The 26,920-nt window shown below is 40.2% G+C and overlaps 1 protein-coding gene across 5 annotated transcripts in view; it reads right to left on the reverse strand.

Annotated features, from left to right (window-relative positions):
- LSAMP (limbic system associated membrane protein) overlaps nucleotides 1–26,920 on the reverse strand; it is a 646,473-nt gene that overhangs the window by 35,281 nt on the left and 584,272 nt on the right. For all 5 annotated transcript variants that reach the window (XM_038582908.1, XM_038582905.1, XM_038582904.1 and 2 more), the window contains exons 4-6: nucleotides 15,635–15,769; nucleotides 6,109–6,229; nucleotides 5,495–5,643 (exon numbers count right to left, since the gene is read on the reverse strand). In XM_038582908.1, the coding sequence (XP_038438836.1) occupies nucleotides 5,495–5,643; nucleotides 6,109–6,229; nucleotides 15,635–15,769 (405 nt within the window). The remainder of the gene's footprint in view (nucleotides 1–5,494; nucleotides 5,644–6,108; nucleotides 6,230–15,634; nucleotides 15,770–26,920) is intronic.

Raw genomic sequence — 26,920 nt, forward strand, 5'->3', positions numbered from 1 at the left:
GACTTATTCCTTAGATGCTTTCCCATCCCAGCTTTTTGTCCTTATTCCTCTACCATCAGTTTGCTTCATTTTATAATTTATGCCAGGATTTGTCAGCTCTTTTAAGAGTGTAAAGTGAAGTGATATCACTTAAAATGAAAAATTTTTCAATGTTTGACATTCAAAAGTAGGGAAGAACAGGAGCTTTGCTGCTATACTCTTTGTCTTTTGGCTGCTTACATTTGGGGAAGTCAGCAGCGCCTAGTAGCTGATTGGAAGGTTTTAGGAACAGAGCCTTAAAGTTGACCCCGGAAATAAATGCTGTGGCTCTTAGTAAGGTCATCAGGTTCTTATCCTGCTAAGTGTGTGTGTGTGTGTGTGTGTGTGTGTGTGTGTGTGATTGGTTAATTCTGCTGGGATGCCATGAGATAAATGAGGCATTAACACTTAACAAGAAAAACTTCTGAATTAAAAGCAACTTAAGTGACAAAGGCTAGAGTTGACTACAAGGTGTATATATAAAGGTAATTTATTAACTCAGATGTGATTTTCTTTTATTTTTCAATGGGTATTGTGGATGTTTTGCAAACCTCCTGGAACTCAGCATATTCCACACCTATTCTTGAAACTAAATCAGGTCCCAACGCTCATCCATTTCTTGTTGTAGCCACAGAAAGCCCTTGTAGATACAAGAGTTTGCAGCCAGTCTTTCAAACTACACGTGGGTAGTGTTCCTTAGCTGCTCACACTGTTTTATTATGTGACATCAAGAAGTAGCTGGTTAAGAGGCTTGGCCAAGGCTTAACTAGCATCATCAAGTGATGTATATATCTAAACCCTGGGCCCCCCAAGATAATAACTTAAATTGGTTGCTAAACAAATCGGGGAGGCTTTCCTTTTAAGGGCTCTCTCTGGTGCTCGGTTGCTTAGGTAATACTTGAAATATAATCAAGTATAGGATTACAAGTTAATGATCTTTTAAAATTAAAAAGATAATTTGAAAAGCTCCTACACACTGATGTGGTATGGCTCAGTGTAGATTCCTTTGCATTTTATTTTATTTTTTTTGTACTCAATTGCTTCAAAATATCTTACCAATCCACACATTTCTCTAAAGTGGAAGATAGGAGTGTCCTTTAACATGTGGTAATATTCATTTGACTCCTAGGGTCAAATGCTGATCATTAGGCTGGAATATTAGGAATCTCAATGTGCCAAAGATAAGCCAAGGATCTAACTAACCTAGTGGACCCATACTGGGGGTGGAGGGTGGTTAATGGAAATGGGAGGTGGCAGCTACAGTGCTCTCAGGTGAGAAGGGATGTAACGATATTTAGTCATGGAAAGACTTTACTGAGTGAAAAAAGGAGAAAGAAATTATTACTACTATTATTTTTAAGTAGTTTATTTAAATTCAATTTGCCAAAATATAACACCCAGTGCTCATCCCATCAAGTGCCCTCCTCAGTGCCCATCACCCAGTTACCCCATCCCCCCACACACCTCTCCTTCTGCAACCCTTTGCTTCTTTCCTAGAGTTAGGAGTCTCTCATGGTTTGTCTTCCTCTCTACTTTTTCCCCACTCAGTTCCCCTCCTTTCCCTTACAGTCCCTTTTACTATTTCTTATATTCCACATATGAGTGAAGCCATATGGTGATTGTAGGAGAAATTAAATGTCTTCTCACTTCCAATCTACAAAAGACATATCTCCTAACATTTTCTCCACATACACAAATAGAGGTGACATATTGATCTAGAGCCTGGATTCTGGAAATTACCCAAATTTAAACCCCAGCAGCTTTACTTAGTGGCTCTAGTTACTTCACCTCTTTGTATAATGGAGAAGTAGGAGTCCCTCCTACTTTAGGCATTTAGGATTTAGGCAATTAAATGAGATCATGTATGTTAAGTATTTAGCACATGTACAGAGTATCTTGTAAACACTCACTTGATCAGAAGTGACCACTTTAAAATTATCCCTAACTTCTCCTTCCTCCCTATCCATTGCTTTAAAAGTAACTCAACATAAGCATGGAAACAAGATAGGTTTCCTTTGTGAGTGCATTACAGTCATCAGTGTGGAAACACAGAGGCTGCTACGTTACATATGTTAAGGATGGACCTTCTCTTCGTGTCAACAGAAGTCTTCCTCCATGTGGTGACTATCCAGATCCACAGCTGATGAGGACAAAGCTGAATCTTTGCCTGTACTCACTGTACCACTGGATTAATGTGTTTAGAAAAATTATACAATGCAATGCTTTGCCCAGGATGGAGAAAAACATATAAAGTTGGATATAATATAGCCTGAGGTAGTGCAGATCCTTGATAAACAATGCTAGAATGTGTGGAGAAGGAGACAAATGAGAAAGGAATGCTTCCATTGGCTTAGGAAAAAATTACTACAAATACAATGCATTCTTGTACTTTCATTCAATTATTTTGACCCCTTTGGAGATCAATATTTGAGTAGAGAGTGGAGAAGTATAAGTATGTATGTGGTGGAGGACAAGATGTATCAGTGACCGCAAACTGACACTGCAAAGAGTCAGCACTTGTCACTGTGGTAGACACTGAAAATGTGCTGACACACCAGTGAAGATGGATAATCGTGAGCTCTTCAGGGGCTCTGGCTCTCTGGTTCTACTTGCTTCCTCTTGCTGGCTGGCAGCAGCTCACCAGCTGCCTTGTCTGCTCTGGACTGGCTGGGTCAGCACAGCATCCCGCTGCCCACACAGTGCTCTCTATCAGAGCGGCTGTAGCCACCCCTCCCAAGCATCTCTCCCCTCCTGACCCTGTTCTGTGGAAAAATACCACTACCAGCGTCTTCCTTCTTCCCATTAAACCCATCTACTTTGAGTCCAAGTAATGGGCAATCTGTTCACACAAGTACTTCCTTTCCCCCCCCTTTTCTCTTTCTCCATCTCCTTCCTCCCTCTCCCTCTCTCTTTATCTCTTCCCTTTGTGAAGTAGGGCTCCATATAGCTGTAATCCCATGGATCCAGCTATAATGGCTGTAACAAGGATCTCCTAACCCTAAAAAGTCACAGAGGGGTGGGTGTGGTGGAAGTGCCCTTCCTGTTAGGTAATAAGCACAGCTTCCCCCTTAGAATGTCCACATTTGAGCCATGGATCTAAGGAAGAGGGCAATAGTTCTACTAATTTTCATCACTATGCTTCCTAACTTTCCCATAAGGTGGGAAATCGGTTCTAAACCCAATGCTGATGTACGTGCGGCCAAATGCAGAGCTGGTGCCTGGGAGGGCTGTCCTGCAGAGGGCAGTGTGGGGGCACAGGGACGTCATGCACCATTAATCACCCCGCGGTGCACTTCTCAAGTGTATACAGATGACTTACTTCTGTGAAGTCATCAGGACCATATGATTATGATCCACTTGCCCAAGTCTGTGATTCTCAGTTTGCAAGCAGAAATTCTATAAGATTCTTGGCATTTCTTAATTGTACTGGATCGAGTCCTTTCAATGGGTTTTTATGAATAGGGGAATGGTATTACAGGGTTGAGATTACCTGTCATCACCACCAGCAGACTGGCAGTATCTCCATTATCTCTGACCTAGCCCACCCTGCTTTCTTCTCCTCAAGTTTCCTATACTTTCATCCTCCTTCACCTTCCTTTCAGTCTATAGGTGTCATTTTGTTTTATTATTTGAAATATATTAGCACATTTCTTCTTCTGGGTGGGGTACAAAGAAAAGATACTTTAATGCAAATTATAGTTGCTCACTTTCTCTAATCCAACTGTCCTACTTTCTCTACAAAACCTCTTATTGTCCCTATAGAACCTCTTATTAACTGTATGTGTTTTACTTAACCAGGTTACCTTAGATATGTCAGAGTCTCAAATTTAGAGTTGAGGCTATTCCCCCTCCCTCCAGTTATGGAATCCCTGATGTCAGGTAACTACATTTCTTAATAAGTACTTCTCAAGTGTGTTGAGATATTGGTATCTCTATACGAAGTAAAGAACACTGATGTTTAGTCTTTGGAGACAAGTAAACCGAGATATGAATTTTAAACTTCATATTACAATTCATATGAATTTTAAACTTCAAGCATTTGTATGACTATATCCCATCAAACTATTATAGATTGAAGTCAAGGGGGATTATGGGTGAAAAGCTGAAGGCCAAATTTAGAATAGTTTGTTGCTGTTGTGTTTTACAAGCAGAGTTGGATCTTGAACAGTCATAAAATGGCTTTAATACTGCAACTCAAGAAACCTCTCACTTAAATCGACTTTTATCCTAAAAAATATATTTCTTGTAGGCTCATCTAAGTCAGATAAAGCAAGATGGAGACATCTCTCCTGGTCATGGTATTTCTAGCTTTTCCCACTGAACCCATGCAGAAAAAACTCCTAGTGGGGCTTGTTATTCCAAAATAATAATAGTAAAGTTTTTGGACTTTCTCTTTTAACCCAAATGAACTTCCTGGCCCAGCATGTGCTAACTCTTTTGTTTGTTTTACTTATTCTGGTAAACATATTCCTATTCCTAATATTTGCCTATTCTAAATTCCATTTTCCTATTCTGAATTTTGTGATCAGCTGAATGACACTGATCACTAGAAAACTACATAAAAATAGGGATGGTTAATGAAACCATAGACTTGCTTTCCTATTTGGAATGTATAGGAATTTCATCCATCGTACTTCTGAGGGGTATTTGTGTCTATGTTCAGGTCAGGGCCAGCTAGGCGGGGGGTCAGAGAGCCAACAGTAATAGCTGCTGTAGAGCAAGCTCTGAGGTGGACTCTCCTGCTAACACCAGGAAGCTGAAACAACTGAGTCCTCCTCTGTCTGCCTTAGGATCGTCTCTGGTCCCTGGAAATGTTTCTCTCTCCTACCATTTTATCTCTTCCAAAAATATGTCAGATAACTAATGTTTCCTGCTGTCATATGGAAACCTTTCTGTGACCATTTTTCCTCCTTTAGATTTTATATCATATTTTAATCATTCATTCTACCCTTTCTCTTCTGTTGTTAAAAATACACTTTCTTTTCCCAGCCTCTCTCTTCTCCCAGTACCTTATCTCATGGAATATTTCTTCCTCAATCACTCTCACAGGGGCCATTTTTAAACTGCTGTCCATTTCCAGGATCTTACATCACCTCTGTTCCTTAAAGAGATTTCTGTTCTCTGAATATTCTTACAGTTAAATCTATCAGGAAAAACAAAACAAAACAAAACAAAACAAAACAAAAAGAAAGAAAGAAAGAAAGAAAGAAAGACAAAAAACAACCCAGCAACAACAAAATCCACAACAAGGCAGTTATCAAAAGTAAGTCAGAAAATAGAGAAATTATTTCATTTGTAAATCTTGCCTTACACATATGGACTGAGGGCCTGTGTTTTTGTTTCAGTGACTGTATTCTTATTTTTGTGTGAGTTCATCTTTCAGAGGTAAGGTAAATGATGAGGTACGGAAATGATTTTTAAGTTTTCTACTGGAGAACTTAGTAATTCTCCTGAGTCCCTGTTTTGGCATACTTACTGAAAAGGACTAGGCTGGCGTTGGTGACTCCCAGATTGTTGGCAGCCACGCAGGTATAGTTGCCATAGTGCTCCTCAGTGACGTTGGTCACCGTCAGGGAGGATTGGCCCTCCGTGCTCTTAATCTCAAGGCCATTAGCACTGTTTATCCTAAGAGTTCAAAAACAGAAGAGTACAAAGGAACATGGATGAAGACTTGGTGTAGCGACCCCTTTTCATCATGGTATTGGAGGGCATGGAAAGGAATGTAGTATTTAGAGCTTGTGGTTCCATGTTCAACTTCTCGTTTTAATTGTGTAACCCCATATTATCAGAATCAAGGTCCATTGACAAAGGAGACTCAGGAATGGATGAGTTTCATTGAGCTTTGGTTTCTGCTACAGGCAAGAAAGATATGCAAGTGAAAACTACCCATGGAGCCCCTTCCCTCCCTCTTTGCATGTAACCTGAATGCTTTGGGGCTTTGGGTTAAGAACTAAGGCCCCAAAGTACTTGATAAAGAATTTAGAAAACAAAGAGTTTAATTGTATAAACCCACATAATTGTAGCAGAGCTTGGTTCTGTCCTGAGGACCACCTAGTGGAACAATGGGGGCACAGTGCATTTGGCACATACCTGGTGTCATCCCGGTACCACTCAAAGTCAGGTGCAGGCACTGCTGAGGCCTCACATTTGAGTGAAGCCTTCCGCCCTGTGGTGGCTTCATTGCTCTTGGATTCTGTGATAGTGGGGGGATCTGTAGAAAAGACAGGCACACAGTTTACATGACAGTCAGAGTTTCCATGCAAGAATGACTCAAAAGTATGATCTGATCGAAGAACTGCATGAAAGGAATAGTCTTCAAGCTTCATTTACATGAATTTTGTGATCAGCTGAAGGTACTGATTCATTAGTACCATTAGTACCAATGGTGATCAGCAGAACCATTCAGCTGATCACTAGAAAACTAAATAAAAATAAGAGAAGATTAATGAAACCGTAGACTTGCTTTACTTAAATGGGACACTTCACAGGGTTTTATGGCAATGGAATCTAGGATTTCTTTTTCCTTACTCCAATAGGCTGTCAATCATTTCAACCATAGATTATAACAGTCACACAATTTTTTCTTTTCAGAAATTAAGTGGTGATACCAAAGGACTTGGGATTTTAAACATATAATATGAACATTTTTCTTTTTCTTCATCATCATCATCATCATCATCATCATCATCATCATTATTGTCACAGTTTGAGATGGCAGGAAGAAGTCTGGTGAAAGTAATGAAGGACTAAAGTTCTCCTCCCCTAAGCTCAGCCTGATATTGTTGCAGGAATTCAGAAAAACAAACTGGTGTTAGATGCTTAGCTTTTCTTTTTTTTTTTTTTTTCCTTCTAAGTGTTCCCTTATTGCTGTGACCCAAGTAAATTGTGCTTTTGTGTGTGAGAGTGCAGTTGAATCTACCCTGCCACACAGAAGCCTTGCTGGTGTGTCAGTTTTCTGCGTTCTCTGGCAGTTGTATACTTGATATGCTCTGCTGAGAATTGGGCCTGCAAAACTATAGCAGGCATGAAATGAGCTCAGAAACACATCTGATATTCTAATTTGCCATGATTCTTTCAAATAATCCTACAGAGGGTGGAACAAGTGTTTACAGGTCCATGTCACTGAGGTGGAATTGTAGACTCAAGCTCCTGGCTTGATGATTCTGTATTTGTACAGGTTATAGACCTTCAAGGAGAAAAGGGCTTTTCTGTCCAAAGGCCATTTGCCTGAAAATGGCAGGTTGGCTCTGTGCACAACTCAAAAATAGACCCAAACAATCTGTTTCGATTTTGTAGAAGAGAAGCTTACTTAGGGAAATTAGCAAAGTAAACTAGTCCACAAAATTCATTTAAATCTCTGCTCTTCAGCCCTTGGTTCAGGTACTCGTTTTTGATTTTTGTCTTCATATTCAGAACTATTTTCCAAGTTTCCTGCTTATAGAAGACTCTGATCTTCTTAGTTGAAAAGGATGCACAAGCCATGAGGTTAGTCTGCAGTTTTCTCTCCCATTTCATTTTCACATCAGCTTGGACACTTTAAATCATTGCCAAAGAGAGGAGGAGTTAAGGCTTGTTTGGATAAGCATCACCGGCCCATGTGTAGACAGGTGTGCCAAAGAGGGTGGTGGTTGTGGCTGTTTTGTGTTCGACTTATCTACTCATCTTTGTATAGATACAAAAAAGCCAGATGAATAGAAAAACCCCTGGATTGGAAACTAGGAATCCTGGAATTTAATTTGTTTTATGGACCTCTCATCACACAGTTTCTTTTATGGAGCCTTGGTTTTAAAACCTATGTGAGGGAACCACAAATGACCTATAGTAACCCTTCCAGCTTTAAAGAAAACAAACCAATTCTAGTCAAAACTGTCCACCCTTCACAAATGGGCAGTTGGTATCATCGTGACTCACGTGTATGTTCATACCCATAACTCACTTAACACTTAAGTTACTAACTTTCATAACTCATTTATCTGTTCCATGAGTTATGAATTAGGGTTAGCAGTCAGAAACAGGAAACCTGAGGTCTGATTGCGACTCTTATCTTAACCAGAACTGTGGCTTGCACAAGTGTCTCCACCAGTTTGAGCTTTTTCTCTTAAAAAAAGGAGTTAGCTTAAAATGATCACCAAAGTTCCACTTAAAATTCTTTCATTTTGTGATTCACTATATGTACCATCATAGCACATTAGTAATAATTGGTAATAATTAGGAATAATTAGGAATAATTGGTGGTAGTGGTGTTGGTGAGGGAGATATTTGTATAGAGATGGGGCACTGAATCGAGGTTAAGAGTTTGGATTTAAAATTTGATAGACAGGAGCTCAAAACCAGGCTCTATCCCTCACTGTCCTTCCTCATTACAGAAAATAGTGCTTTGTCTAGAGTCACATTGCCTCAACTTCCTCAAGTATAAAATGCTGGAACCAGAAGCAGGGAGGTCTTCTTTGAGAGTACTGAATGAACCCAAGAGAGCTTGCACGAGGTTTGTGAAAAAGAGGCTGGAAGGGAATGGACAGATTTGAGATTGAGAGATAGGAAGCTTCAGGATTGACATGAATAGATGTGAAGGATGGGGGAAGGAGGCGGGTAACACCCAAGTTTTTGGCTTGGGCATCTAAGTGATGCCCTGAGATGCACACTGAGAATGTAAGAAGAGAAATAGATGACCACAAACAATTATTACTTTCTCATCCTCACTTCATCACTATCGTAGGTTCTGAAGCCGCCAGTTACTCCACAATTTGTAGCATGCTGGCCAGAGAGATAATCTTCCTTGTGATTTTATTGACTTGTTTAATTTCTCAGTTTATAAAATGAGTTTTAGCCAGTGTTTATGAATCTCTGGAGCCACGTGGTGTGACAAACCGTTAATGATGACTACCTTTTTGCTAAACCAACTCTAACCTGGGTCTGATTGCACACTTTCCATCACCTCCACCTCCGGTGCTCATAGCTGTGGCACCTCAATATAATAATGCTACGGTAAATGGCTTCCTGCCCCTTCACTGTGGGACCAGGAATGCAGGCCCCATGGGACAGTTTTGTGGAAGAGTTCTTCCTTACCCTGGATGTTTCCTTCTATATGGTGGGAGCTTAGTCAGTATATCTCCTTGCTCTGAAACCCAGAAGGAATGAATGGTTCTGGCTGAAAAATCTGGGAAGAATAAATGAGGTTTCTTTGGCTCATCTCTGTCCTTGCTTCCTTTTGGAACCAACCTTCTGGCAGGGAACAGGGGTTCTCCTCTGCTTCTCCACACGATAGTCTTATTTGGGCTCTTTTCTTCCCACTTTCAGATGAGTAGGCCTGCCCCATTCCAGGGCTGCCATGATTGGGGAGATTAAATCCTCCACACTAAGTACTACCTCTAACCATCTTGATTTCTAATAATGGGGGCAATTGGGTTTCCCATATACCTCCTTTACTTATTTCTGAATTTGTTCAGAACCTGAATAACTAAGCAGTAAGTTATTTATTAGCTCCTCAGAGATGCAAATATGGGAAAAGTGGCAGTGAATTAGGGTTGAACAATTTTAGGTGCGTTATTTTTGGGATAGGATGACACTGGTAAATTATAAAGGCCAAACACTTGCTTCTCTCCTTGAAAATCTAGGAAGTTTTCCCTACCAAGGTAAATTCACAGATAGTGATAAATACACAAAGAAGTCATTGTTCCTAATAGTTTTTAGATGACACAATGGTGTAAGTCTGTTCACTCATGGCTTATTGGAATGAACATTTCAAAATTCATTTATAATGAATTCTGTATAGGTGAGGCTGAGAAAAATTATTACAAATCACATTGCAGCATGCCTAGTGTACTTAAAATAATAGATGTCCATGCTCAAAATATCATTATAATAAAAATGTGGCTTAATAAAAATGCTGCACAGAGTTCATTGTTATTCTTTAAGTGACTTTGGAATAGCCTACCATTTTCAAAGGACTCTTTCGGTCTTTATTACTTCAAAATTCTGGGTTCTGAAAATATTAATAAGGGCTTTCTTCTTATATCACCAGTAACAAAAGTCTTTCAATTAGAATGAATAGGATAACAATGAAAGTGACCTAATAAACAGAGTATCATTCATTTAGTCATTCTAATTTTTTGGAATAATAATAGAAAAGAACAAAAATCTTAATAAAGGTCTCAATTTGTGGGCATTTACCATGTGTCAGCACTCTACTAGGCTTTAGGTATTCTTTTCATCCAAATAATAGCTGTCAAAGGTAGGGCTTATTAACCCTAGTTTATGAATGAGAAGACAGATCTATGGAGGGTTAAAAACTCATCCACATTCACATGGCCAGCATTTGATGGAGTCTAGATTGAACTCATGTTTTAAAGCCCATGCTCTGAACTTCTATGGGCTTCCATTTGTATGAGTTCTTTTAAAGAGAAATGAATTCCTAATAAGGAAAAATACCATTTAGGGGAACATGTTAGTAGCGTAAAAGGTAAATGTTCTATTTCTGCTATTAAAGGGTAACAAGAATGGCACAGCATACAGTCATCTAGGGGGTATAAACCCCCATTAGAAATCAGGAGTTGTGGGCTCACTTTCTGCCTGTGCCATTTGGGTTGTTACCTCCTAGGGGTCATGTGTTGACCTCTGAGGCCCTCCACCTAAATGGAGATGATGATCCCTGTGACCTATCTCACAGGTTTGACGTATAGATCAAATGGAATCATGTATAAGGGAGCATGTTTAACACCTGAGGTGATTGTATTTATTATTATTATTTTTATTTTTACATTTATTATTTTGTTGCTATTATTCACATAGTGTTTTGGAAGGAAAGAGGCACTGAAGTTAGAACTGGGTTAAAATCCCAATTCTATCTACCACACACAAGTTCTTTGATTTTTTGGCCAAGAATGCTTATATTCTCTGAGCTCTGTTTATGTCCTCTCTGCAGGGGGATGATTTGACTATCTTCCAGGGTGAGTGTACAGTGGTGGACCAATCAACATAAAAGGGGCAGAGAATGGAGGCAATAAGAATGGTACTACCTTTAGAGAATTGAGAAACAATAACAGAACTAATTCAAAGTTAACTTTAAAAACAAATCACCATGTCTTAGCAATACTAAACTAAACATACTAAATAATGTCAGTGGTAAAATAAATACCTCCTTGCTGGGGCAGTTCAGGCCCAATACACCTCCCTCCTTGGTTAGCCACTGCCCATGTGATGATTACAGCGATTCATACAAAATCTCTAGCACAGTCTTGGTATTCTGAAGGAATTCAGAAAATTATAGTTCTTGTTCACATTGCAAAGTTATGGTAGAAGGCTGGCAGTACTCTGGATTTGTATTGAATGTTTCCTCTGAAGGATCCATGAGCATTAGGACATGTCTTTACTGAAACCGTCCCAAATATAAGAATAAACTAAAGGTTGGCATGGAGAATGCATTGCTGTAGCTATAAATATCATGAGAAAGTAGCCAGTCTGGTTCCATAATGAGCATTTATTTTCCTAAAGCCTCATCATTAGGTGATTTTTGAATCAAAGCACTTGAAGATTTCAGTTAAAATGCATATATATTATCTGGAAACAACAGATGTTTCCAGTCCCAATTGTAGATTCCATCGTAGAAAGGTTTAATCTATGCCTCATAAATGACTATCAAATGTAAGGGCAAGTTTTAGAAATGCCAGTATCCAAGTCCCCCTGCATCTGTGTTGAGTCGGTTAGCTCTGAACATTGATGTGGAGGCAGAGCTGACCTCAAAGGGAGACAAGTAGAAGGAAAAGACGTTACAGCATGGTGGCGTGAACTAGCTAGAGACATAGTTGTGGAAAGCAGGAATATTAGCTGGTTAATGAGATGGAGGGAAGACTTGATAGGTGGGGGCAGTTTTAGAGAAAAAATTCTGCAGAAATAGGAAAAGAGTTCAGAGTTCAGCATAAGAAGAATGCAAATAAACTTAACAGTCTGCATTTATTGAACACTGACTATGCACTAGATATTATCCTCAGGATACTGGACACTAGGATGAGGTAAACCCATAAGTGGCTAGTTTTAAAGTACTGTGAGAACTGAAATAGAGGGACTCTGTAAAAAAAAAAAAAAAAAAAAAAAAAAAAAAAGAGAGACAGTTGTCCTTAGGGATGGTATCTGGAAGAAATTAGCTGTATTGTAAGATACAAGAAACCAGAAGTCCTATTTATTGTACAAGTAATAAGCTTATTTAGTTGAAGAGATTTCAGGTCAATAATTTAGCTTCTGTAAACTCCAGGACCTCTTACTACATAGAAAATAGATTTTGCTCGTCAAATGGCTGTATGCAATGCTATAAACCAACTGTGGAGAAGGATTATCCAAGAGAAGTAAAAAGGAGAGACCGTAGAATCCAGCTTATGAAGTAAACAGGAGAAACTGTTGTGTCTCCATCTTTTATTTACTGCTCTAGCTTCTCAGTGTCCTGCAACAAATATCTGTTGGCAACTGAGTAAATGAATCAATGAAATGCTCGTAGGAGAAAATTACCAGCATTGGGGTTTTTTTCCCCCCAGTGGTACTCAGGGTCTGTTTCATTACAGTAAGTTATTTAGCCATTATTTATCTTAGCCATCCTGATCGCCTGAACTAATTCCAAACCCTGTGATTTGAAAAGAGGAATCTGTTTAAATAATGGGACACTTTCACAGTGTGTAGGCTTAGATGAAGTGATGAAGTAATACTGGATATTTCTCAGTAGGAACAAGTTTTGCTAGCCAGAGATTTCACTGTCCGTCTCAGAAACTGCAAGGCTAAAGCAGGGCAACGGGAAATGGTACAGCCCAGCATATACTAGGTCACCTCAAGCAAGTTTCCTCAACTCCCTATGCTTCAGTTTCCAAGTTTTTAAAGTCAAACTAGTGATGCTTATCTCATAAGTTTACTGTGAGAATTAAAAGAAAATCCATTAGTCCAGTGCTGCACATAGTAGGTACTAAGGATTGAAAATGCCTTCTTTTTTCTCTTTTACTGAAAGCACGGGCTTTAGAATCAAATGGGCCAGAGTCTGAATCCCTTTTCTTACACTTGCTTCCACATTGGAAAGGCAATTTTCCCTACTTTCCCTGGTTCTGTAATTCAATCTTGGAGACTTTGTCTACTTAATACAACTACATTTAAATAGGACAAATTATACAACAGTACAACAGGCACAATGGCTAGTTGTTTTAATGTAATATAAACATAGCAGATGAGGTTTTGGTAAAAAGGGTGATTACAGAAGACATTGATATTAGAACATATTTCCTGATTTGTGACCGATATCATTTGCAAAGTCTGAAGAAATGTCAAGAGGGTAGGACTTTACCTGTGAGTGCTTTACCTACTCATTCAGCAAACATTCACTGAGCAATTTTTATAAGGTCAGGCCTGGGCTAGGTACTGCTGGTTAGGACATACCTTCTGTATGTTTAACTAAGCTCATTATAAATCTTCATGTAATTTGTTATTAGGTATCATTTCAGAATCTCAAGGTTCTATCTATATTCTTTTGTATTTCACTCATCAGTAGGAGAAGCTCACATCTTCATAAAAGCCTTTTCTTAAAAATTATCAGTATTTTCTTCTGCTCTAAGTTACACTATGGGGACAGTCAAGAAGGAGCAATGTCAGACTAATTGCGCTAATAATAATAGGGCCCAGGCGGCTGGCTTTGATCTTGGGAACCATCTGCAATGCAGACCACTTTGATGTTTCACACAATGGAAGCATAAATATTTTCTATGTACTCCATGATTGGACCTTCAGAAATCTAATTAAGATGAAGGTCAATTAAGAGAAAATGAAATCTTAACTCTAAAAGTCAGAGAAGAGGTGGAAGATGATGGCATGGCTGTGTGTACATAAAAGAACCTAACTAACCTAATTATAAACTTATATAAACACCCAGAGAAATTGCCTTTCATGTAAAAAAAAGGTCCTAAAGCATTTTATAACATTGAGATCATTAATGTGTCTTTGAAACACACCCAGCACTGAAAAAGAATAGTAATACTGGCATTTCAAAACTCTATTACTAAAAAAAAAATAAATAAATAAATAAATAAATAAAAAAAAATCGCAGACAGCTACAGGATAAAAGCACTTCAGAGCTCATCAAATGTACCTCTTGCTTCTTGGAAATGATTGCCATCAGTGTCTACGGCAGAGTCCTATGTACTGGATTCTTCTAGGTATGGTGTGAAGGAGATTTCACTGTCCGTCTCAGAAACTGCAAGGCTAAAGCAGGGCAACGGGAAATGGTACAGCCCAGCGTAGACCAGGTCACCTCAAGCAAGTTTCCTCAACTCCCTATGCCTCAGTTTCCAAGTTTTTAAAGTCAAACTAGTGATGTTTATCTCGTAAGTTTACTGTGAGAATTAAAAGAAAATCCATTAGTCCAGTGCTGCACATAGTAGGTACTAAGGATTGAAAACGCCTTCTTTTTTCTCTTTTACTGAAAGCACGGGCTTTAGAATCAAATGGGCCAGAGTCTGAATCCCTTTTCTTACACTTGCTTCCACATTGGAAAGGCAATTTTCCCTACTTGAGCTTCGGTATATCAAACCCTAAAATGAGTCAATTATATGTACCATGACAGAGACTTTATATAGAATCACTGGTACATAGGTAACTGCGTGGAGGGCTTAAGATAATGGAAAGTAACTCATCATGGTCTACAGTATATTTTCAAATATGGGTTAACGTGTTTGTGCATGTGTCTCTGCACATGCACGTATGTGTGTTATATGTGCATATGTAGATATGGGTGTATAGGGCATATATTTGTGTGCGAGTGTGTGCGAGCACTCTAAATGCATAGGAAGAAGGAACTGTCAGGACGTCCCTTTGTCCCTGTCACTCGCCACAATTGTGTGATGTGGGCACTTGAATTTGAATGATGTGAAAAGTCACTCCTAACTGAACAGGATAAACGAATTCTCTTTATTCTTTTGCTGGGTGACACACATCATATGGATCCGCCCCCTCCCCCTGTCTTTTGAACTACATCTAAGGATCCTTTCATCTGAGAAGTTCAAAGTATGCCCATTACCTATGCATCTTAGTGAAATCTTCGTTTCTAATGCCCATACTTTGGGACAAATAGATAACCAAACTAATTTATCAGGTATTCCTGGTAGCCACTGGGGACACATGATACCTGACCACAGTGACTTGAATTTGTTCCGAAGGCCAATTAGTTAAATAGCAGAAGCCAGGTTATTCTCTTCTGATAAACAGTGCAAAAGCTAGCAATTCCAGTTTAAGCAGAAACGAATTGTCTCCTTTTCCAAAGTGGTATGACCTTGTTCTTCACAAAGACCAGAATAGTGATTGCTAGAAATGCTAGTGCTGTTCGGTCATATTTTCTTAATTCTGTAGTCTTAGTAAAAGACAGACTGTATTGTTAAATGCATTATGGGTTATATTTAGAGTTGGTAGAGTTGATTTATCTAATCCAAAGGCCAAGGCCTGCCCTTGGATGTGTCCAATGTATAAATGTGCATCCCTGACCAGAGGAGCATCTGCTTGAAATGCAATGTTCTTTTGCTAATGGGATCTTTAGAGCTTGCTCGTGGTGGAGGTGGGCCCTGGGCACACAGCACCCGCAGGCTTTTGCCATACTCACAGTTCACAGTGACCTTCACTTGTCTGACATCCGCCGAGGAGACTTCATTGGCAGCTTTGCACTCATATTTGCCTGACTGCTCCCTGGTGATGCCAAGGATCTCTAGATATTCTTCTTCTCCTTCAAATTCTCTCCCTGAAAAACAGAAATTTGCATGATTGTTTTTTAGGTTTAAAATATGCAGCAGAGCACTTATGTTTTCAGTAAATGCAAATGGCTTTTTAATAATTTGACCATGTATTTGTCTGAGGTCAGTTTCCACAGAAGCAGACCCCATGACAAAAAGTCACATGAAAGTGATCATGGAAGGAGAGTTCTCAAGGAAAAACCAGTATGGCAGTGGGAAAATGGGACCTGGAAGACAAAGAAGCCAAGAGAGGGTGCTGGTCACATCCCACAGAGGGTAATGTGGTTTAATCCGTCAGGGAGCTGTGGGGAAAGCACAGGTCCCACTTAAAGTTGTCCTGACTAAAAGTCAAGTAACTGCAGTATTTAGGCATCTGCACCCACCAGTCATTGGTTAAGGGCTCAGGACAGAGTGGGAATTGGGCATACGGTTGTAAGGGCTCAGAGGGGCTACTGTCTAAGCACTGTTGCTATCAATTACACCTTGTGGCCAAACACACTTCCAACCAGAGTTGTTATTATGACAAGCGGTTTCCTTATGAGAAACTGTCACTCTTCTCCCTCAAATTATGTGGAATTCTGTTTACAAAGGTCATGTTCAAAACCCCGTCTTGTAGTTATGGTTTCCTTGCTCGGTGTCAAACCACTTCATCATTGAGGCTTTCAGACTACAGACCAGATCCATGAGAATGTGCTGCTGATGCTGTGCTTTGTGACAGATGGTGTCACCTGGGGGTGGGTGGTAGGGAGCTCAATACCATCGGCTTAGTCAGTTAGGATTAGGGGTCCGGAGGTCCTTTTTGGAAAGTTCCACAAATTTGGATGTGTCCATTTGGTAATGAAATTTCAAGCAAAGCAGACTTGTTTAATTCTCCTCCTGTGAAGTATAACTGATTAAATGACTTTCTTCCTGGAAAGGAGTGGGGTCAGGGAGAGAAGGAATAAGAAGTGGAAGGGGAGGAAAAGGAACGGAAGGAAAAGAAGCTGAAATGGAAAGGGGATTGAGCAGGGGAGTTGCTTGGCCAGAAAGGCGTATAAACTTGAACTCCAGCTAAATTGAACCCTCTTTATCCCAAATTACTAAACCCAATTTCTGTTGGGTTAGGATAAAGCAGCTGAGGAGGGTGCAAAAGGACACAGTCCTGCCCCGTGAAGAAATCTTGCTCTTGGTCATCCCACACTAAATGATACCAATTAATAGCTTTGCTCAAATGCCACAAGCTGTTTTCCTTTTCTGGAAATTCCCTAATGGCCAAATCAACGTAACAGACAGCTACCATAGAGACAAATTCACTGTCTAAATATGTCAGCCAAGCCTGTTAACTTGGCTCCCAATAGAACACGGGGCCTGTTTGATAACATCCTGTAACACAACTGTCAGGACTATTCCAAGCTTCAAGTCTTTGTCAATTGTCACTATCACCAGTGTTGAGGAAACTATGCAATCCCAACAAGAAAAGGCAGTAGTTTTACAGAATTATCTGGTTCTGGAGCCCTGCACTTTAACTAGCACATGTTTCTACTGAAAATGCTTTAGAGTTAGTCTATCAAGTAAATAGCTGCATATCATCTATAAAAGATTAATTCCCCCCCCCTATTTGTGTTTTCGCCTTTTTTCTTCTTCACATTCAGGGAAGCAGACAGACCTGACTTCACATGCCACAGAAGTAGAATGTGGTAGGAAAGAAAACAGAAACTTTTGGAGGGGTAAGAGTCCACTGTATTGGATGAACTGGGAAGAATTTAGGCTTGGAGGAAAAAAAAATCTTTCCTACATACTTGCAACTGTGGACTGAGAGTCATGACAACTAATTGATGCTAAAATCTTGTAGCTAAATATAAATACCCTGAAGACAAATGGCAATGTTGACAACTGCAGGCCAAAATAGGTATAAACTCATTAAAAAATCTAGAATACAGAGGTGGAATTGACAGACAGCATTACTGATTTTGAGAATGACGGATTGTAGTAAAAGAAGAGTTTGGGATGCCAGGCTGGTTCAGTCAGTTAAGTGTCGACTCTTGGTTTCAGCTTAGGTCACCATCTCAGGGTCGTGAGATGGAGCTCCACAGTGGGCTCCACACTGAGCACCCCTCTGCCCCTTCCCTTGTTTGTGCACTCTCTCTCTAAAATCAATCAATCAATCAATCAATCAGTCTTTAAAAAAAAGAAAGAAGGGTTCAAATGATTTCTGAACAGTTTAGGATTTCTGCTATGCTGGGCTCCCACACCCCTCAACCTCATTCCTGGGTAGGTATGAGCTGTCAGTGAAAGAGAGAACAAGTGCAGTCTTCTTAGAGACAGCCAACAACACTGAATTCTTTTCGATTCCCATGAAATACCTAGAAATGGTGGGTAGTGAATTCCTACCTTGCATTTTGAATTTTTAAAAGATATAAACCTGTTCTAGGAGAGGGAAAGGCGACTTTTAGCATACCAACTAAGGCCCTACCAGTTCGGGAAAGATAACACCTATGAGGGTAAGATGAACTAGAGAAAATAAAGTGGTATTTAATGGGTTTTTGGACCTGGGATTCTTACACAATAATGTAGGTATTAATAATCCCACTTTTTCTGGTAAGCAGATAATAATGAGTTTTCAATCCCACATGTCCAGGAAGAATTTACCCCAATACCACTGAAGATGAAGGGGAGTTTCTCTTACATGCCCCATCCTGTAAGGCAGGAAAATCATTTTGCTTCTCCCATGGCGGCTCTCCTCCTCTCTGATGGCTGCCTTGATCCCCAGCACATGTGTATGGAGCTGTTTCACTGGAGTGGGCAGTCTCAGTGTACAAACCAAATACAGATGACAGAAGCTAGATGGTCTTCCTCTATCCAACAAGCTTGATAAGAATTTAAAATATTAAACAACACCTCTGGGCCCTTCTTGTCATTCTTCCTTTGCCCCTTGGATCCTTCAGTTGAAATTCGTATACTTCCTGACGCTTATTATTATTATTATTAAGAGAGCAGAAAGAAGCAGGGGGAGGGCAGGAGGGAGAGGGAGAGAGATAATCATAAGCAAATGCCAAACCAGCATAGAACCTGACTGGGGGCTGTATCCCGTGACCCTGAAATCATGACCGGAGCCGAAATCAAGAGTCCCATGCTTAATTGACTGAGCCACCCAGGTGGCCCCATGGCACCTCTTGCTATTTCTTACACCCGTAGGAGACTTTACCCATAGCACATTATCTGTCCTACTTCACTTGAGCATTTCTTATTAATCCACAGTGATCTGAGAGGAAATGGGAGCTTTCCTGTTGCACAGGATTTGGCACAGATTAGTTTGTTGAGTTAGCTGAACTGAATTAAGAAACACAAGTAGATGGGACGCCTGGGGGGCTCAGTGGTTGAGCGCCTGCCTTTGGTTGGGTCGTGATCCCGGGGTCCTGGGATCGAGTTCCACATCATGTTCCCCGTGGGGAGCCTGCTTCTCCCTCTCATGAATAAATAAATTTAAAAAAAAAAAATCTTGAAAAAAAGAGAAAGAAACACAAGTAGAAACTAGAGCCAGATTCAATACATCATAAAGCTTAAGAGAACGAAGTATTGAAAGATGGCTCAGTAATTCTCTATGAGAAGCTGGTGTATCAATCCCCTCCTTTTGATGATCCTCACAGAGTGCATTTTCATTGGGGTAGAAAGGGTAGACTGAGTCCTACGCTGCTGAAAAGCTGGACAGAGCCTCTCTGGCTGTGGCCGCACCAACACAGCCCCCAGGTAGAAACAGTCACCATGACACAGCTTTTATCAGATGTAGCGCAGTTTTTTGTTCAAAGCATGCAGTACATGTTGTTAACCTTGAATCAGAATTCTAAAATGCGCTCAGATTCTCTTGCTTTTCTTCCTTTGCTCCAGTATATCTGTCCCCCTCAGGGCATCTTTCCCCTCCACCCTTTCAGTTCACTCTGACTGGCTGCTCTCAACCCAAGGGTCCTGTCACCGGTGCCCTATACCCTCACAACCTTAAGAAGGCTCTCAGGCCAGAGTGTAATACTTAGCCTTTGTCAAGTTCTCTGGAGGAATAAAGCCCTCTGGCTACAATGTGGGCCTTTCTCTTGTTCCTATTATTTTCTGTCCTAGTATAAATGTTTACTTGAAATGCAAATTTCAATATTTTGGTATTTTAAACATCTCAACCTATTTCCACAAGCCTGCTCATGTCGCCGAGTGTTATATTTATTCTGGGATCTGGTGTTTAGTTTAAATCTCCCTTTGCTTAATGTGCTTTTGTGTCTCCTGGCAATATTCAGCTACGAGGCTAAATAACTTCTCGTCCTCCTCAGTGGATGCACCTTTCAGACTCTTGCACATAATTAGCATATCCCCTCGTAGTCACTGTTTACTCAAATTGTACATATTAGTTCTTTTAATATTTCTTCATAAGTCAGAAGGAACGGCCTAGAGCTAACGGCAAGAGGAAAGCGATCTCTTCGTGTTCCCTAATGTAGAGGCAAATCAGGCAGGAATAACGCCAATTAAATATGCCAGGTGCCACAGTCTTAGCAGCTTCAGAATACTGTGCTTTGGTGAAACTGGAGGAATTCACATCCAAAATGTTGATTTATTTAGATTTCCAAGGTCAACCAGGCATTTGGAAGCAAGCAGCCATTTGAAATTAAATACATTTCTGTGGCACTGCTCTCTTTTTCTCCCTTTCCCTCCTTCCTCTCTCTCTCCCCCATTTCCATCCTTCACCTTCCCCCACACACATGCATATAGACAAATAGCTATTTACCTACATATAACTATTTACTTGAACTTTCAGGAAAACAACATACAAACTCACTAACACCCAAATATTTGCTTACTAAATAGAATAGGCTTATTCTTGCAAATTCCCCAGAGATGACAAGTGCCCTATTTGAAATAAAAAAAAAAAAAGACTACTATCCTAATTATCACTATGATATCTTTCTTTTTCTTTATATGAGATATAAGAAATAAAATTTAGAAGTCTTGTTAAAATTTGAGTGTTTTCTGACTTTAAATATGTAGGATTCCAAGGATTGATACATGTTAGGAAATGGAAAAATCATTTTTTTCTCCATTCTTTTAAGAAGAGTCTCAGTATAATATCTCGGTAGATCATTTTTTCACAGAAAGGAAAATGGGTTTGAAATGGGATTGATGTTCTCTTTGCTCTACTAAATTTGAATATTTACAAATGGCTGTAAACACATTAGCTTCAACACAAACACACATACAGATTAATGAAAAGCAAAGAAGTAGAACTTTTCTTGCAAGGTATGTACGTGTGCTCGTATGCATGTGTTTGTGTGGGCCTGTGGTTAGAAAGGAGAGTGAACAGGGTACACAAAAGCAAGCTATGAACTTCTACCTCTAAAAATAAAAGAAAAAAGGATTGCAAATCATTGATGCCATTTGAAGTTTTCTGTGCTAACTTCAAATACTGTAACAAGTTTCTGTTCTTACAGTACGTTTTCATGTTTTCTTTTTTTTTCCTAAGGACATATTCACCTGTTCCTGTGTTTGCTTCCTTCCTTTTTTTTTTTTTTTTTTTGCACATCGCGTTCTATGCAAATATGCTAAAAAAAACGGAGGAGAGAAAGAAACACAAGAAATCCAAAAAGAAATATGCCTGCGATGGGGTTCTGTTTATATTTCCAGCCATGTCTCTCTCTCTAGATCCTTTGAAGTTTTGTTTTTCAGCTTCACATCCCACCTGAGAGATCCTTTAGCATTTGACAGTGTTTCTGTCCAAAGGGTGAAACCACTTCTCATCCCCACCTCTCACCACCCATCATGAGAAGGTTGAAGGGAGTAGTAAGTGATCCATGATGGAAAGAAGACAGGTGTGGGGGCGGACACAGTTGTCAGAAGCAACAATCACAGGACAATAAGGAGACACAGGGAGGGACACTGCATTGAAGACATACAATGGTGATACAATAGGGATGATTTTAAGGAAGAGTTCAAGGGATGGAAATGAAAGAAGAGAGAGTTCTCTAGAGAATGAGGCATTTGACTATTGAGATATTTGAGTTACATGGAAGGGAAGGGGTTGGTTACTCTGCTGTAGAAATGTTCCCCATTTGAATAGCAAGACACAACAGGGTGTGGATTATGCAAATTGGCCCCATGCCTTCTGCAGCCCCAAAGGGTGTAGTTAGTACCCAGAAACCAGAGGCAAGCACAATGCCAGGAGAGATTCACAACTGGCTTTGGCTCTATGAATGAGCATGAGCCAAATGAAGAAGAACGCCCTGGCATTATTTTTCTTGGCATGCAGAGAGATCCAATTCATTATGGTTTGCATTTTTTGCTTTCACATACAAAAAGTCAGCTAGTTGACAGTTTGAGCTCAGCATCCAACCGGAAGCTGCCTGTCTACACATCCTTTTTATTCCTGGGGCATGACATTCTGTTGTTGTACTCATATTTAACCATTACCTCTTATTTGGTGTCAGTTTTTAGAAACTGTTCTGTCCTTCTAAATGCTAGGCTTGAAATCAGGATTCCCTATGCTCTGTTTTTCACAAGGGGGATTGTATTGATAATAGCGAGTCTTCCATTGTAGGGACCACATCTGGTTTTGCTCATCATTGTAGTCCTCTCCATCAGGATGTGCAGCACGATACCATGCTGGATGACTGGAGTGCTCCAGAAATATTGCAGGGTGATCATTGGCAGAGCTACAGACTAGGCACTGTGCTAGGCAACTCAGATATTACCCCATTTAATTCACAATACTGTGTCCAAGTGCCCACAGATGAGGAAACATGGGAATCCAGGTTTAGAGAAGACCCTAAAGGAAATTGCCCAGGTATGTAATGCTATTAAGGACAGCTGAGGTTTGAACCAGTCTGTGGGCTTCTGGAGCTCATGTTCCCAACTAGGCATGTCTGCTTTGATCATTATAGTGCCATGAGATGCGATAGTTAGCTGGTCTCTTAGCTCTCAGAATCTGCTCTATTTCTGTCTACGGAGTATAAAATGGGAGTTTGAGAATGGGAAACAGGGAATTTCCAAAGCAAGGCAGCTCAGTTACAGATAAAGACCATAAAAGACAGCCCTCAGTTTTTATTTTTTAATTTAATTTAATTAAAAAAATATTTTATTTATTCATTCATGAGAGACACAGAGAGAGGCAGAGACATAGGCAGAGGGAGAAGCAGGCTCCCTGTGGGGAGCCCGATGCAGGACTCGATCCCAGGACCCCGGGATCACAGCCTGAGCCAAAGGCAGACGCTCAATCACCGAGCCACCCAGGAGTCCTGCCTTCAGTTTTTATAAGGATTGTCCACTTACCTTCCTTATTGAAAAAATCAAATGAAGCAATTTATTTGAAAAAAAGAGAAAAAGCTGATAACTTGGATGTACAGCAGTATCTACTTATTTATAGAGGCCCCACCAAGGCCACTAGTGCACACATATGCTAACAGGAAGGAAAGGAGATATAGGAACAGTATAGAATAGACTTTTTTTTTTTAAGATTTTATTTATTTATTCATGAGAGACACACACACAGAGAGAGAGAGAGAGAGAGAGAGAGACAGGCAGAGACACAGGCAGAGAGAGAAGCAGGCTCCATGCAGGGAGCCCGATGTGGGACTCGATCCCGAGTCTCCAGGATCACACTCTGGGCTGAAGGCAGGTGCTAAACCACTGAGCCACCCAGGGATCCCCTAGAATAGACTTCTTATATTAGGAAAGACTTACTGGGAGGAGTGAGTTTTCAGGAAGTAGAAAAACACAAGTGCAGAAAATCAGAGCTGGCAAATTGTGAAAGGGTGTGGCAATCTTGTCAGCCTGCTTGAAACAGAGTTTTCTATGAAGGAGAAATGAGCAGCATGATGTGAGGAATGGTGTGAAGACTCTGGATTTACTGTGTTTGGTAACTCTGCATCTCAATGAAGGTACAATGGAACCTTCCAGAACCTACAAGGTACTGAGTAAAATGGCATTTTTTAATAATTTGCTCCTTCCTTCCTTCCTCCCTCACTCCTTCCCTCCCTTCCTTCTTTCCTTCCTTCCTCTCCCCCTTTCCCTCTCTCCCTTCTTTCCTTCCTTCTTTACCCCCCACTCCTTCTTTCTTTCATTTTGGAATGCCATGGAGATTCAATTGGTTTAAAGTCCTTTTTGAGTGCCTGGGTGGCACACTCAGTTAAGAGTCTAACTCTTGATTTCAGCTCAGGTCATAATCTCAGGGCAGTGAGATCCAGTCCCACATCGGGCTCCACGCTGGGTATGGAGTCTGCTTGAGATTCTTTCTCCTGCTACCTCTGCCCCTCTCCCTGCTGCAGCTCTCTAAATAAATAAATAATCTTAAAAAATTCCTTCTTATATCAATACCACTTACACTCAGTACCAGCTTCTTGTACTCATTGTATTGTAATAAGCTGTGTGTGCGAGGGCAGAAGAAAGGAATGTGTGCCACGTACTTGGACATTCGCTTGCCTTGGGGTCTCCCGTAGTCCATTTGAGTTTTCTGAAGTATGAACTGTATTTTAATGCAGTGTGTCTGTTCAAAGCTAAGGACTTCCTTGGTTTGAATGCAACTGGCACCACTCAGGAAGTTAGGAAGGAGAGCTTAATCTGAGTGAAGATAATGAGTTCCACTTTTTACACATGGCTGGTATCAGGTTTTCTTGGAACATCCTGGAGAGTATGTTCCCCAGGCACCCAGAAATACAGAGTTGCTAAGAGACTGGAGCTACGTGTGGATTCAATGTGTGATGTATACATTGGTGGTAATTCACACCACTGTAGTAGAGACTGAAGAACATTTGTACGGTATAGCATGATGTCATAAAGGGGGGGATTCACTGTCTTCATTTTTATTTTCCTAAGGGTGTGGGGAAGAAGAGGCAAGGAGATAAAACGGAAAAAAAAACCCCAAAAACTAGGAGAGTCCTTTGTAATAAAATAAAAATAAAAATTCCAGCAGGTGTCTATTTTCCAGATGATTTCATAAGAAGGGGGTAAGGTCGAGATTAGAACTGGTGGTCAGAGGTAGCAACAACCAACATCTCTCATCCGCTCCATCAAAACCTTCGGGGTATCACGCGACCTGTCATTAGTGCTTCTGCCTTGGCTGAGGATTAAATATCTAGAGAGATGGGAACAGCAGTTGCTGTTTTCAAGAGTCACATAAATCAATTGGCATTTTGTAAGTGAATGTGTTAAACTCAGCAGGGCAATTGCACTATGGAAGAAGGATCGCTAGGCATAGTTTTGTGATGGCCACAGAAGCCTTTGTAAGGTAATTAAAACAAAGCAGGAATAACCCCATCTGGCCCTCTGCCCTTCCATTCTAGCTCCTATGTTGCAGTGACCTCATTTGGGCTCACCCCCAAATCCTGACCTCACTTCTCCGGCTGCCTCACTGCTGAATGAGCTGTTCGATCCAATTTAGAGAACTGTTCTTGCTTAAAGTCAATAAATAAGTAATGAAGAGAAAAGTGGAGTAAGGAGTGGAGGTAGGTCAGAAAAGGAAATGGTAAGCATGAACTAAATTGATGTTCTTAGAATGTTCCCATTGAACGTAAGGCAGGCAGCTCCGGGTTCCACACAATTAATCCTTAAGGAGTCTGACGATCTGCTTCTTGCTGTTAGCCCCAAATGTAGGAACGAGGAAATACCGCCCCCCTCCATCAACACTCTGCTTGGGTTGCAGCCCTGTGTGTACCAGCACCCCCTCAATCCTGGCCCGGGTTTTTTGGCCTTTCTGTGAAGCAGATGGATCACAGGGGGAACGAGGGGCCCAGCTGCAGTGTTGGGAGCACAGGCCTAGAGGTGGAGTGGGAGAGACGGGGGGAGCCCAGTCTCTCTGGAAAGCGGTGGCTCTCACAGGCTGGGCCCATGCGCTCCTGGAAGGCTACGGGGGCTAGTGGGCCAAAGCTTAATAGGAAAACAGCAGCGATTTGTCTCCACTGCTATTTATGTTTCAAGCCGTGACAGGCTGTCTATGCCAGTGAGGGTCGCTAAATTTACTGCCTTTCAGATTACTGCCACAGTCTCAGACTCGACAAGTCACTTCATTTAAAAAGCACTGCATGAAGAGATTTCCTCCACTTCTTTTTAAATAAAAACAAAGGCCACCCCAGAGGTTTAAAGGGATGAAATGAAGGAAGCCCACAAGACTGTCCTAGCCTGATGGGAAGGTGCTACTTTCACAAAATCCCCTTAATTAAAGTGGCAAGTGAAGGAAAGGGATGACCCCAAATTTCTTGGTTTGACTGATTTGGGAACCAGATATTTTTTAAGTTGGGGGGGAATGGGGAATAAAATTTAGTTTTTATACCTGTTGAATTTGAATCCTTAAAGGATATTCAAGTGGAGGTCCCTTTTAAACAACTGGATATTAATGAAGAATAAAACTACTTATTTTGTTTATACTTCCTTTCTTTATTCATTTATTTTCTGAGGTCTTTATAAACCAAGGACAGCTATAGGCAAAAATAAGGAACTAAGCATCTAGGGGGCAAAGAGGATAGAGATGGGTACCTCCAAATGCTGAATAAGACTGATAATTTAAAATATACATTTTTTAGTATATTGGACCCAATACTTAAAAATATATATGCAAGTGGGGTATGATCTGAATAGCAGAGCATGGATTCTGAAGTACAATTATAAACAGTAATTATAAGAAATAGGAAGTAAAAAGAAGATATTATTCTAACTCTTATGGAGTTTATATTATCATCAAGGATAAATATGATTAAACAGTTCTGGAAGGTCTTGACTTTATTTCACATGTCTAAGAAATGGGTTAAAGGCTTTGGAAATTATATGTGAACTACGTTCCTTTAAAAACTATTTAAATCATGTTTTCATCAATGATGTTAAATGCTACTCCTATTTACAATTTGGCTTATTTCATGATTCTGTTGTTTCTTGACTCTGTCTTTTCTTGGACTAGTCTCCTACTGTTTTTATTTTTTAATTTTTAATCTATGTTCGGTGGAGTGGGTAATAAAATGAGCTTTCATACTTGTTGAATTTATACCTGTTGAATTACCAATACTTTTTTTTAAAAGTAAACTCTATGCACAACATGAGGATCGAACTCACAACCCTGAGATCAAGAATTGTTCTGAATGAACCCCAGGGACACCCCCCACCATAGCTTTTAACACATTTTTAAAAATTTTTTTAATTTATTTTATTTTATTTATTTTATTTTT

This window comes from Canis lupus, chromosome 33, assembly GCF_011100685.1.
Source record: "Canis lupus familiaris isolate Mischka breed German Shepherd chromosome 33, alternate assembly UU_Cfam_GSD_1.0, whole genome shotgun sequence".
In the NCBI taxonomy this organism is placed as follows: Eukaryota; Metazoa; Chordata; class Mammalia; order Carnivora; family Canidae; genus Canis; species Canis lupus.